General features: G+C 35.3%; 1 protein-coding gene across 12 annotated transcripts in view; it reads right to left on the reverse strand.

Annotated features, from left to right (window-relative positions):
• Window positions 1-12599, reverse strand: part of MLLT10 (MLLT10 histone lysine methyltransferase DOT1L cofactor) — a 245007-nt gene that overhangs the window by 109600 nt on the left and 122808 nt on the right. For 11 of the 12 annotated variants that reach the window (XM_040645343.1, XM_040645342.1, XM_040645341.1 and 8 more), the window contains 3 exons: window positions 7887-7990; window positions 6379-6472; window positions 4369-4464 (listed from right to left, as the gene is read on the reverse strand). In XM_040645343.1, the coding sequence (XP_040501277.1) occupies window positions 4369-4464; window positions 6379-6472; window positions 7887-7990 (294 nt within the window). The remainder of the gene's footprint in view (window positions 1-4368; window positions 4465-6378; window positions 6473-7886; window positions 7991-12599) is intronic. The other variant, XM_040645346.1, reaches the window with a different exon arrangement.

Below are 12599 nucleotides of genomic sequence, written 5' to 3' on the forward strand. Positions count from 1 at the left end.
AAGAGACATGAAAACTATATGCAGGGTGTGATCCTGGACTGGATTCTGGACCAGAAAGTTTCCCTCTTCAGTATGAAGGATATTAGTGGGTGAAATCTGAATAGGAACTGCAGATTACCTAACAGCTCTGTGAAAAATGTTAATTTACTAATTTTGATCATTGTACTGTAATCAAGTAGGAAATTCCATTTTTTATTAAAACTACACATTAAGGGGTGCCTGGGTGCTCAGTCATTAAGCGTCTGCCTTCGGCTCACGGCGTGATCACAAAGTCCTGGGAGCAAGCCCACCATCAGGCTCCCTGCTTGGCTGGAAAGCATGCTTCTTCCTCTCCCACTCCCCCTGCTTGAGTTCCCTCTCTCGCTGGCTGACTCTCTGTCAAATAAATAAAATCTTTTAAAAAGAAACAAAACAAAACAAAAACTACACATTAAAGTAGTACACTCAGCTAAAGGGGTATTATGTTTCTAATTTATTCTGTAATAATTCAGAAAAAGGTTATAAAGAGAGTGAGAAAGCGGGATGGCAAAGAGGGGAGGGGAGAGAGGACAAGCTTAAAATGTCAAATTTTGAAAATTTGGGTGAGTGGTATAGAGAAATAACGTGTAGTATTTTTCTACTTCTCTCAACATCTAAAATTATTGTAAAATCAAAAGTTAAAAAAAAATTTAACCTTTCTGGCTGGCTGCCCAACACCTCAGAATAAAGAATCAAACTGGCATCACTTCAAAAATTCCCCAGGAACTGGCCCCTTCTTAACGAAGTAGTCTCCTGTCACTCTTCAGCCCCACCAAACACACACCCCAGCCATTCTAAACTGAAAGCCCTGACCTCTCTTAACTCTTTGCACATGTAGAGAAGCTTAAAGCTTTAACTTGAGTGGAAGATCTCCAAAAGGAAAAAGTACACAAAAAGGGGAAGGGGATGACAGGTATTCTCAATGTTGAAAAGTTTTAAAAAGATACATAAAGAAGTAATGACAACCCTGAAATGAGAGTTTTATTCCTCTGAGGGCCACAGAAGTAGCAGTTCTCTTTTTTTAAAAGATTTTATTTATTTATTTATTTATTTGTTTGTTTATTTATTTGACAGAGAGATAGAGAGTGAGCACAAGCAGGGGGAGCAGCAGGCAGAAGGAGAGGGAGAAGCAGGCTCCCCACTGAGCAGGGAGCCCAATGCAGGACTCCATCCTGGGACTCTGGGATCATGACCTGAGCCAAAGGCAGACGCTTAACCGACTGAGCCACCCAGGTGCCCCAGCCCAGTTCTCTTCAGAGAGATGAGTAGTCCCAAAGGAAAAAAAGTCCGGTCAATCCCTGAGGTTCACAAAACACTAACTGAAAAACCTACCTCCCCCACACACCCACCCAACAGAGGTTAAAAGTATTTACACTGGCAACAGCTCCTTTATCTATTGCCAGTTATTAATAACAGAAGAAAATCAAGAGCAAGTAAGGGGGTGGGGAACACAGCAGGAGATAAATCCCTCTAGCTATAGTAGGGGACAGACGGTTTTCTGGCAAACCTACTTGGAAATGAATGCATTTCCACATAATGCTGTCACTAATGATGACTTTGCTGTAAAGTATGAGAAATATAGTACTATACTTTTAATACATTATGGATTAGTTAACATTAATGAGTGGGGAGAGGATGTGTCTGAGGATCAACTGAACTGGTACGAGATTATCTCAATGTAATAAATAACCACTGATTTCTAAAGACAGCCCTACGAATTAGCCTTCAAAAGAAAGCCCTTTCTGAAGCTGGGGCCATCCCAATACAACCACATACTGCCATGTCTGATACATCTCTGCATTTCTTAACCCTGGCCCACATCTCACTCTGTGGCCGTGCTTCTGCAACACAAAAATTCTAGGCTTAAAAGAAAATCCTATTTTACAATGAACATTAATCGTCTTAGAAGATATTCCTCTTAAACAATACCTAATGTTGCAAACTGTTTAATGAATGAAACCTCTACATAAATCCTCCACGTAGCTTCAATTCATTTCAAACATGCACTTTGATTCCTTTTAAAAAAATATGCCAATTTTTCAATTTTTATGGAAGCTGTCCTTTATTCAAAGTCGTATCTCAGTATTAAATCTTCCTCTCTCCTTGTTGGGATTTCACAGCTAATATCTAACCAGTATTAATGTATCTTGGGTCACACAAAAATTCTCTGAAAAGCAAAAACTATGTATTTTTAATTTTCTCATAGTTATATAAAAAGTTAGCTTATAAATCATTGGTTTCATTTTTAAATAAGTGATTTGGATAGCACAATATTTAGTATGAAATATTCTTTATCACCACTTACTTACGATACAAGATATTTTAAAATATTTTAAAGTATGTGCCAGTATGAAGGAGGTAAAAAAAAATTCAGAGGGAGAGTGACTCCAACATATCTTATGAACAATACCACCAAAATTTAGCTCACAACATACAGTATTTTAGAATAGTAAAGTCTGAATGGATTGTGAGTGTTAGGCTTCAATGCAACATTTTGTAATATGATAAGCATATCTGAGACAAACCTAGATGTTAAAATCTTAAAAGAGGTAAAGCAGGATGGGGTGGGGAGTAAGATAGTCTATCATACCTGATCTTTTCAGCTATACTATCACTTACTTAACATCATACCATAATAAAAAAGTCCCTTCCCAAATATTCCCAAGGCAAGCAAACAAGTCTAACAATAATAAATTCATACTATGTTTACCTCACAGCCTTTATAAATCATCAGAAAAACTGTTACAAAATAAAACGTACAAATGGATTTTAAGTTTAATAACAGAATCAAATTATACTAAACTTATACATGCTGAAAGTAAAATGCAAATAGTATTTACATACTAATGAAAATACCAACTGCTAATATTTGTAGCTAAACAGGTTTGACTACACACAATGTTTTTATCTAGTTTTCAACAACTGCAAAAAAAACTGTAAAATGAAAAATCTCATTCCTGGAGCAAAAAAAAAAAAAAAAGGAGAGAGAGATCAATAAATATAATCAATAGCACTGTATTTATTAAACACTATACTACATTTAATAATCGTCCATTAAAAATATCATGACAGGGCATATATTAAGATAAATATGATCATACCATGAACACTTCTTTAAACAAGATAATGCTCATGAAATGACTGAAGAGACGAATATCATCAGCAAGACTTTCTCCTGAGTCCTACCTGTATCCCTCCTTCGTTCGTGGATTCAAAGGGTTACAAAAAATCTCACGGTGCTTCTTAGTAAAACTGCTAATTAAACCCAATCTGCCATTTCCCTTCAGCAATCCAAACAACAATAGACAGCAAGATAGAATCCTGTAACTGTCACTATCACAAAACCACCTCATTAAAGAAGATGAATATGTATACTTGCTGCCTAAGATTTAGAAAACATATACATAAAACCTAACAAATGCTCTAAAGGTGAATATAAAGTTATAATTATTATTTTGCTCACAATTGGAAATCTAATTTCAAAATTAAAAATTTAAGCTTTTAAAAACATTTACCTTGAAAAAAGGCACAGAAATTCAAACCAAATCTATTCCCAAATCTAAAGTATTTATAAACATGAAAATGTTCCAAACTATTTTATACCAACGGTTTAAGAGTAATGTTATTTTCTAACTGAAGAGGTCTTTTTTATCCTCACCTCATTAAAAACATTTCATAGTAGTATCCTTTTCCTATGTTGAGAATTATGTCCTATGAATGACACTACAGTCTTATATTAGTTCACTAAAAATTACTCATATCCTTTAAAATAAATAAAAATGTAAGCAGAAAACAGGTAAGTTAGAAGAAGACAGATTAGTATCAGGCAAGCTTTTAGTGCTTTATTAAAAGACAAAATATTCTCAAACAAATGGTATGACATTTGGCCATTAAAAAAAAAAAACACTAAACCATTATTAGTACCACTGGGGGGAAAAACAGTCAAGAATATACAGAATTTCAAAACTGTTTCATTACAAAGTGAAAAGGCGGATGAGATTTTTCCTTACATGTGAAATAATCAAGTTAATAATATATAGCCACAAACTACTACTGCTGAAGTCACCTAAAGATTTCACAAGATGACCACAGCAACACATGCAAGAAATCTCTCTCATGCTTTCAATTTGTATTTCAAATCTTCAGTTGAAATAGGTTCTGCCATACAAACATATTCACAAATATGGCATTATTTTAAACCTATTCTTTGACTTTATACTCTCAATTAGTCAAAAATTTTCAGTATTTCAATATCTCCATCCAGCTATCAAGAACTTTATTTTATCTAAAAAAGGGAAAAAATCTATTAAGTAGATGTGCTACATATAGAGCAACAACAAATCCACTTACTTTTTTCTCTTTCTCATGATGTTTATCCTGAGAGTGAGAGGAAGAATCACTTAAACTTTGATCATATGACCTATTAGATCCCCGTTTGCTCTTTTTCTAAAAAAGAAAATATATATACATACATGTATATGTATATAAAAATTTTTAAATAATCTTTTTGTTAGGCTTAACCAATTCAAGTGTGTAATATTTAAAAATGTCTACTGAAGTAAAAAAAAAATTCTCACTATTTTAAGCTATATAATCCAGTTTAGATACCATCCATATATATTGTCTATTACATTCATTATAAAAGAAAATCTGAACCTAAATTTAACATTAATGCCATATTTTTGTACATCTATTAAAATGTGTGAAAACAGACTGTAATTTCAAATAAGCAGTAGCTTATTTGTCACTTTATCACAAAACCACCTCTTAAAGAAATCAACTATAATTTTCAACGTCTTCTTTAAAAAAGAAAAGGAGTTTCAACCAAAATAGAGAATGCCATACTGAGGAAGGATGCCAAGACTAGAAGAAAAGAAAAGAAAATATTTGAAGAGTTACTTTTTGCCACGCTAGGAAAAGCAAGAAGCCTTTTAATCTCATATTTCCGGTATTAAGGCATAGTTTTCTAAAAACTTGTCTCTGCAGTTCATTAAGAAAAAAATTAAAGGAAATGTCAGCATTAGACCCATGCATTTTTCAAAGTATTACTAAAAGTACTACACATTTCTATTTAAAATACTTATAGAATTTCATAATAAAGTATGACAGTGAGTCATTTGAGTTGTTTAAAACTTAGTGGTACCATAACTAGTTTAAATTAAATAAAAATGACTATGAAAGGTATTCAAATTCCATGCAAATGTAGAGGTTACGCAATCTTATTAAACTATTAAAGACTCTTCCTCTCTAACTAGCAAATGGGATAACAACATGTCAATAACTAGCAATGAAAAAATCCTATTTATTATTTACACAAACTCAAAATCCATTTTCATTATTTCTAGATTCGTTCTATGTCATCTTCCATCTAGAAAATTAAAAATCCAATACGCTTTTCACATCTAGGAGGCAAAATTTTCAATTTTGCTCAAAACTTCTCTTAAAACACTTCAATATTGTCAGCCCTTAAAATAAATCAAAGTCTTCAATATCAAACAATATATTTACATAATCCTAAGTATTCTAATATGCATGAACCAGAAGAGTCATGAACTGATTTCATGAGAAAGGGGCCCCTAGTGATATTATTTCTTTAAAAGAAAGGAAGAAAAAAATAGCTCCACTCACAAGGGAAAGGTAATAAGGAAAAAAAAAGAGAGAGAGAGAAAAGAGAGAAACTAAAGAAAAATAAAGAAGACTTAAACTTTCAGTGTACACATCTAATTGTTATCATTAAAGACTAAAAATAATAGACACTTAGGACATTAAATATTGATCCTTCAGAGGAACATGGACACAATATATGTAGCAGCTAATCAAATTTTACCAACTCAATCATCCATGCGACTATGTAACAGTAAAGATAGGCAAAATCTAAAATATTCCCAAAGCTGTATTTAAATACATTTTCCTCAAGATAGTCAACTAAGAAGTTACAAAACAGCTTTCAGTTTTACTATCTCCGAGTAAATAAAAATGAAAATAAAGAAATAGTAATTAGCAAAAAGACGAGAAACAAGTCACAGAAAATCACAAAATGTATAATCAAATGTCAAAAAAATGAAATTATATGAAAAAAGTCTTAGATTATAGAGTCCTTTACACTTGCTGCTTCTACTATCCTAACATTTGCTATTAATAGAAATTATTTTACAATATTCACCTTTATAAATGAACCTAAGCAAAGCAAGATCTTTAAAAATTACTTGATCCTTTAATTCCCAGTAAAGACCATGCAAAGCAAACAATCCCATGCAAAAATGAAGAGAAAGGGAATAGCTATTATGCTATAAAACAGAATCAACTCTATTGTTAAAATTATGGTATCATTTTAATGTTAAATTCAAGATAAATTCTTACCAGCTTACTAAAATGGTATTTACAGTAGCCACAGTATTGGACATTATCTGCACCATTACCTTCTTCTTCACAAAGTAGTCCAGCAAACTGAGCACTGAAAATAAAAGCCAAAAAATACATATAAAATACAAATACACACATAATACTAAACTTCAAACTACAGTACGTATAAACTAAAATTCACTTCCAAGCATGTAAGATTTGTAATTAAACCTTACACATCTCCTAAGAGAAAGAGGGAAAATGAAAGGATTTATTCTCACTGTGACCAAGTACATTTCACCTCAACCTCTGATATTTTCTAAAGTTATATTTGTAGTTTATAATAAACTTTTGATCCATCCATCTCTAATAAGGATGAAGACTTATGCATGTTTTATGTCACCAAAAAGACATTAAATTGCTTTAAGATACCCCCCACCCCATTATTAACACTTCATTTTACTTCTTCAATCTGTATCACAGGTACAAATAGTAAGGCCAGGCTTCTGAAGGGCTGAAATAACTTGGGATGGGATATGCCCATAGATGCAGATTACATTCTGTTACAAGGAAAATGCTTCAAGTCATAGAACCATACAGCAGGCAAGAAAAACAAGCTGTGTTTTCCAGTAGAAAACTATGGAAGAAAGTGAATCAAAACCTAAAGTTACGATATTGGTTTTTTTAAAAAAACACAAAGTGCTAAAGTTTACAATCATCACCTTATCAATTTGTCATCAGTGTCAACTGCCATTTTTAACATTTCAAAATTACAGTAGTATTAGTATATATCTCTACCTAAAAAAAGAACTTTCATCTTTGAAAAATTAAGTTCATTATTAACAGAATTTATAAAACCAAAAATCTCTTCCATTCCCCAAAAATAATCTAAAATGGACTTCTTAAACCCATACACTAAAAGCTCAGGAAATAAAGCATGTGCCTATACTGGCTGCTAGATACAGACTATTTCTTAAAAGTAACGAGTACATGGGTTATTCCCAAACTCTAATTTTGAACTGTTGTCTATTATGCTGAATATTTTATTTTAGGATAATCTTTGCTCTTGAAATTTTACACCAAAAAAAGTAAGTAACTTTTTAGGAAATAGCCACTATTATACAATGAATATGATGGTGATTGCTTTTTCCCCTTTTCAGACACAAAGTAAAGAAACATAATCATTCATTAAATCCTTATTAATATTACAGGCACTACACTAAGTTTACCTACATCAGCTCTTTTCGTCCTAACAACAAATCAAAGGTTGGGTAACCAACACCAATATTTTAAACAAAATGCAACTAAATAAATCATGAGAACCAGAGTTCACCTATTCAAAATTCACTCTGGTAAGTTCAATTATTAGAATCATCTTTATTATAAATAAGAAAATCTAAACATAGAAACTATCCCAATAAAATTTACTGCAAATATTTGGATATCTAAACCTTTAACTTAACAAGGTATTCCCTTGTACAAAGTACAAGAATATCAGTTTTGTACAATGACAGAAACATACTTACCATGTCACATGGAAAGCCTGTCGACATCCATGTTTATTACAGGTCATACAAGCACCAGTGGCTGCTTTGCTTTCTCTTCCTTGTTCATCACAAATGTAGCAAGTCTTAGTATAGAGAAAATAAACAAAATGAGGCAAAAACCTTAAAGTGCTTTATAGAAATGAATTTTACAATTATCTTCAGAAGTCAAGACTGGGTTTACTATTTAACCTGCTTTACTTCAAAACATGAATTCATTTTTTTTGACAGTAACCTAATTTTTACAAACATGAAAACATAAACGAGGACATGGAAATAGTCCCAAAAGGATCTCACAAAGGCCCAGTCTTCCTTAGGCTCAAACACCCCACACGATGAAGAATCTTCACAGGCACTGAGGTCAGGGGCCAGGACACAGCCTACAATACCTTGGTCTTAAAAATTCCTCACCAATATTCAACTGATTTCTATAACAAGAGTGTAAAAAGAGGTTTGTCTTTCCTTTCTGCTATAAGTAAGCATACCTAAAGAAGTTTAATACAGGGAGCTGGGACCTAAGAGACGAAGGATGGTCCTATGTGAGTGAGCAAAACTTAGGTCATTTCACCTGTTGACAGGAATCCCACATGGGCTCTCATTCAGCCTGCCAACCTGACATACTGAGCCTGAGAGGAAGACACTTTAGCTAAGGAGTTCAGAGATGAACAGTCCCAGCAACTCTGACTGACATCTGGTCCTTTCCTCAGGTAAGAACAGCTGATAAACAGTATCAACTTTTTATGAAAAACCAGAATTAGATAAATGGCAATCTACATGTACCAATGTATAATGAATAAAATCATCAGCTGACTAGAAGTTGAGTATACAAAAATTAAGGTCTACATAAAATCAGGTGATACACTTCTAAAAAGAAACCAACTTCTGGGGCGCCTGGGTGGCGCATTCGTTAAGCGTCTGCCTTCGGCTCAGGGCGTGATCCCGGCGTTCTGGGATTGAGCCCCACCTCAGGCTCCTCTGCTAGGAGCCTGCTTCTTCCTCTCCCACTCCCCCTGTTCCCTCTCTCTCTGGCTGTCTCTGTCAAAATAAATAAATAAAATCTTTAAAAAAAAAAAAAGAAAGAAACCAACTTCTTTCTGCACAGTAATGAAGTATAACTAGCCAACTTAAATAGGACCACATGTATTTTTAAACCTAGAGAGGTTCCCCCCACTATGCCCTGTGGTGCCAAATAATACCATTCAACAATATTTATAAGAACACAGTTCTCAAAAAAGCCTTGTATCAAGTCAGATAAATTAAACTCCTCTGTTGAAAAACAAGGACTCAGAGTGAACTGAATTACAAAAATTATTTTATGCCTCTAATAAGTAAAATCCCAAGTCACAACAAAACCAACCCAGATACAGTGAATTAAGAACATCTCTACCCATTCGATTACAAAAAGAAAGTACCAAACAATTACAATGCAACAATGTAACATACATTTTTTAACCTACAAATGATGAAGAATATTAAATAAAGAAAAGACAAGACTGAAACAATAACATTTTATATAACAGCACTGGAGGAGATAATGCTAAGTGAAATAAGTCAAGAGGAGAAAGACAATTATCATATGATTTCTCTCATCTATGGAACATAAGAACTAGGATGATCAGTAGGGGAAGAAAGGGATGAAGAAAGGGGGGGTAATCAGAAGGGGGAATGAAACATGAGAGACTGTGGACTATGAGAAACAAACTGAGGGCCTCGGGGGGGGGGGGGGGTGGGGAAAAACGGGGGGGGGGGGGATGGGATAGACCGGTGATGGGTAGTAAGGAGGGAACGTACTGCATGGTGCACTGGGTGTTATACGCAACTAATAAATCATCGAACTTTACATCGGAAACCGGGGATGTACTGTATGGTGACTAACATAATATAATAAAAAATCATTAAAAAAATTTTCAGGGGAAATATGCAATGGTCTTTAAATTCCAAAGCAAACTGAAAAGACACCACCATTTGACCATTCAAAAAACTAAAAATTATGGTAGTATTAAAAAGAAAGGTGAAGTAGGACTTCCAGACTTCTGGAATGGCAGAGTGAAGAGCTCCATGGATCCTCTCCCTAGTGAATTAACCACTTCACAGATTTAAAAAAAAAAAAAAAGTCTCTGAAAATTATCCTAAAAGCATGCAGTAAACAGTGGAAAATTTATTCAAAAAATCTACCAAATCTCAATAAGAACGGTGAGAGTCTGTGGAATTTGAGTCACGATCTGCTCCCATCACAACCCACCACACACACAACTTCCTGTAACGGAAGTTCCCCTCTGGGTGGACGTGGTTTGAGAAGACCCCCCCTCGCTCCCCAGCTCCCAGTCTAAAGCTATAGTTGTACCCTAGGAGAACAATTTCCAGTGACTCTCAACCTACTTAGTGCTGTAAGCTCTCACTCATAGAATCCCATCCTAACAAATGGCCAAGAGTCCTGAGGCCATAGTATCCCTACCCCAGCTTGCTAGCAGAATGGAAGTCCCAATGGTAGGAGGAATGACTTGAGAAAACCAGTGGCTACTACACCCTTCCCTCCTCGCAGCACCCTGTTGGAGTACATGTATCTCTTCAGGAGAAGCAGAGTGCTATCATCATCCCCAGAGCAGTCATGTAGAGGTTCTCAGAAAGGTGCATGGGGTGAACAAAGAGCTCAACAGCTCTGCCTGAGAAGACTAACTTTATCTGGAAAAGGGCTTAGAGAAGTTTAAGGCCAGAGTCAAAAACACCCTGGTGGCAAGCAAGTAAGACAGGACTGGTAGCTCCAAGATACTAGTGGAAACAAGTAAAATTAACCTGAAGATTAACAGAGACAATGAGAAAAAGACAACAAATAAGGGCCCTCCTGGGATCACACTCATCCCTGGGGGTCCAGAAGGCTATGTACATGAACTAGGGTGCACCCAACTGGGAAAAATCAAAGTGGGACTTGGGGGCAGACTTAAAAGCATTCTCCAAAGCCACAAACAAATCCATCAGCCAATAAGGTTCAAGAGGCTTTAGTACAAACTATGATCAAAAACTGGCTGAAAAATAAGTTACTGTGACCCAAGGGGAACTCCTCAGAATCCAGACTTGAAAATAAAATCACACTCATACACGATGGTCTGAAAGACTGTGTGCATCAGGAACAACCGGAGAGAGAACTTCAGATCTACTTAGAAAATAATCTCTAAATCACACACATATTAAATGACTAAAGGTGAAAATCTAACTAGCTAATGGGGTTAAAGCACAATTTTTGACTAATAAGTGGTTTATATTGACCCACGGACAATCCTAAAAAGTCAGGCCTGTTTTTTGTTTTGTTTTGTTTTTAAGAAGACATTTGAGCAGTGCCACCTGAAATTATATACTGTTGGGAAAACAGACATGAGAAAATTAGCCCAACCAAATCGTTAAACGAATTAAGTGACCAAACAAACAGGGCCTATAAGGAGAAGGAATGATCATTCTCCAAAGTGGCTATATTATCTAAATGTTGTTTCAACAAAAAAAAATTGTAAGCCCTGCAAAGAAACAGGGCAGTGTGACCTACATACAAGAAGGAAAAAAAAAAAAAAAACAGACAGACATTAGAAACTGACTTTGAGGAGGGGCCCAGATGTTGGACTTGAAAGACAAAGACTTCAACGGAAATTTTAGAGTTTAAAATTCACTAGAAGGACTCAATAGGTTTTAGCTGGCAGTAGAAAAAGAATGAAGAAACTTAAAAATAGATCAATAAAGGGGCACCTGGCTGGCTTAGTTGGGAGAACATCTGACTCGTGATCTTGGGATCATGAGTTTGAGCCCAACATTGGGTATAGAGATTACTTAAACATAAATAAACTTTAGGGGCACCTGGGTGGCTCAGTCAGTTGAGGTCCAACTCTTGATTCTGGGTCAGGTCATGATCTCAGGGATGTGAGATCGAGCCCCGCCTCAGTCTCCGTGCTGGGCATGGGGCCTGCTTAAGATTCTCTCTCTCCCTCTCTCTCTGCACCCCCTCCCTCTCTTAAAAAATAAATAAATAAATAAATAAATAAATAAATAAATAAATAAATAAAATAAACTTTAAAAAACTAGATCAATAAAGATTATACAGTATAAAGAAGAGACATCTTTAGATTACACTACCTAAAGTACAGTTGCCAAAAAATGTGGGACACCATTATGTATACCAACATTATGTACAATGAGAAAACCAGAAAAAGAAAGTAAGGGACAGACTGTATCTAAAGAAATAATGGCTGAAAACTTCCCAAATTTGATGAAAAACAATTAACCTACAAATCTAAAAAGCTTGATAAACACGAAGAGATCCACACTAAAAATGATCAAAGCCAAAAAAACAAAACAGTCTTGAAAGCAACATGAGGGGCGCCTGGGTGTCACAGTCTGTTAAACATCTAACTCTTGGTTTCGACTCAGGTTGTGATCTCAGGGTTGTGAGACTGTGCCCCACGGGCTCCACACTCAGTGGGGAGTCTGCTTAAGACACTCTCTCCCAGGGGCGCCTGGGTGGCACAGCGGTTAAGCATCTGCCTTCTGTTCAGGGCGTGATCCTGGAGTTATGGGATCGAGCCCCACATCAGGCTCCTCCGCTATGAGCCTGCTTTTTCCTCTTCCACTCCCCCTGCTTGTATTCCCTCTCTCGCTGGCTGTCTATCTCTCTGTCAAATAAATAAATAAAATCTTTAAAAAAAAAAAAAAAAA

The sequence above is a fragment of the Ursus maritimus genome, unplaced genomic scaffold (genome assembly GCF_017311325.1).
Source record: "Ursus maritimus isolate PB19 unplaced genomic scaffold, ASM1731132v1 scaffold_31, whole genome shotgun sequence".
Lineage (NCBI taxonomy): Eukaryota > Metazoa > Chordata > Mammalia > Carnivora > Ursidae > Ursus > Ursus maritimus.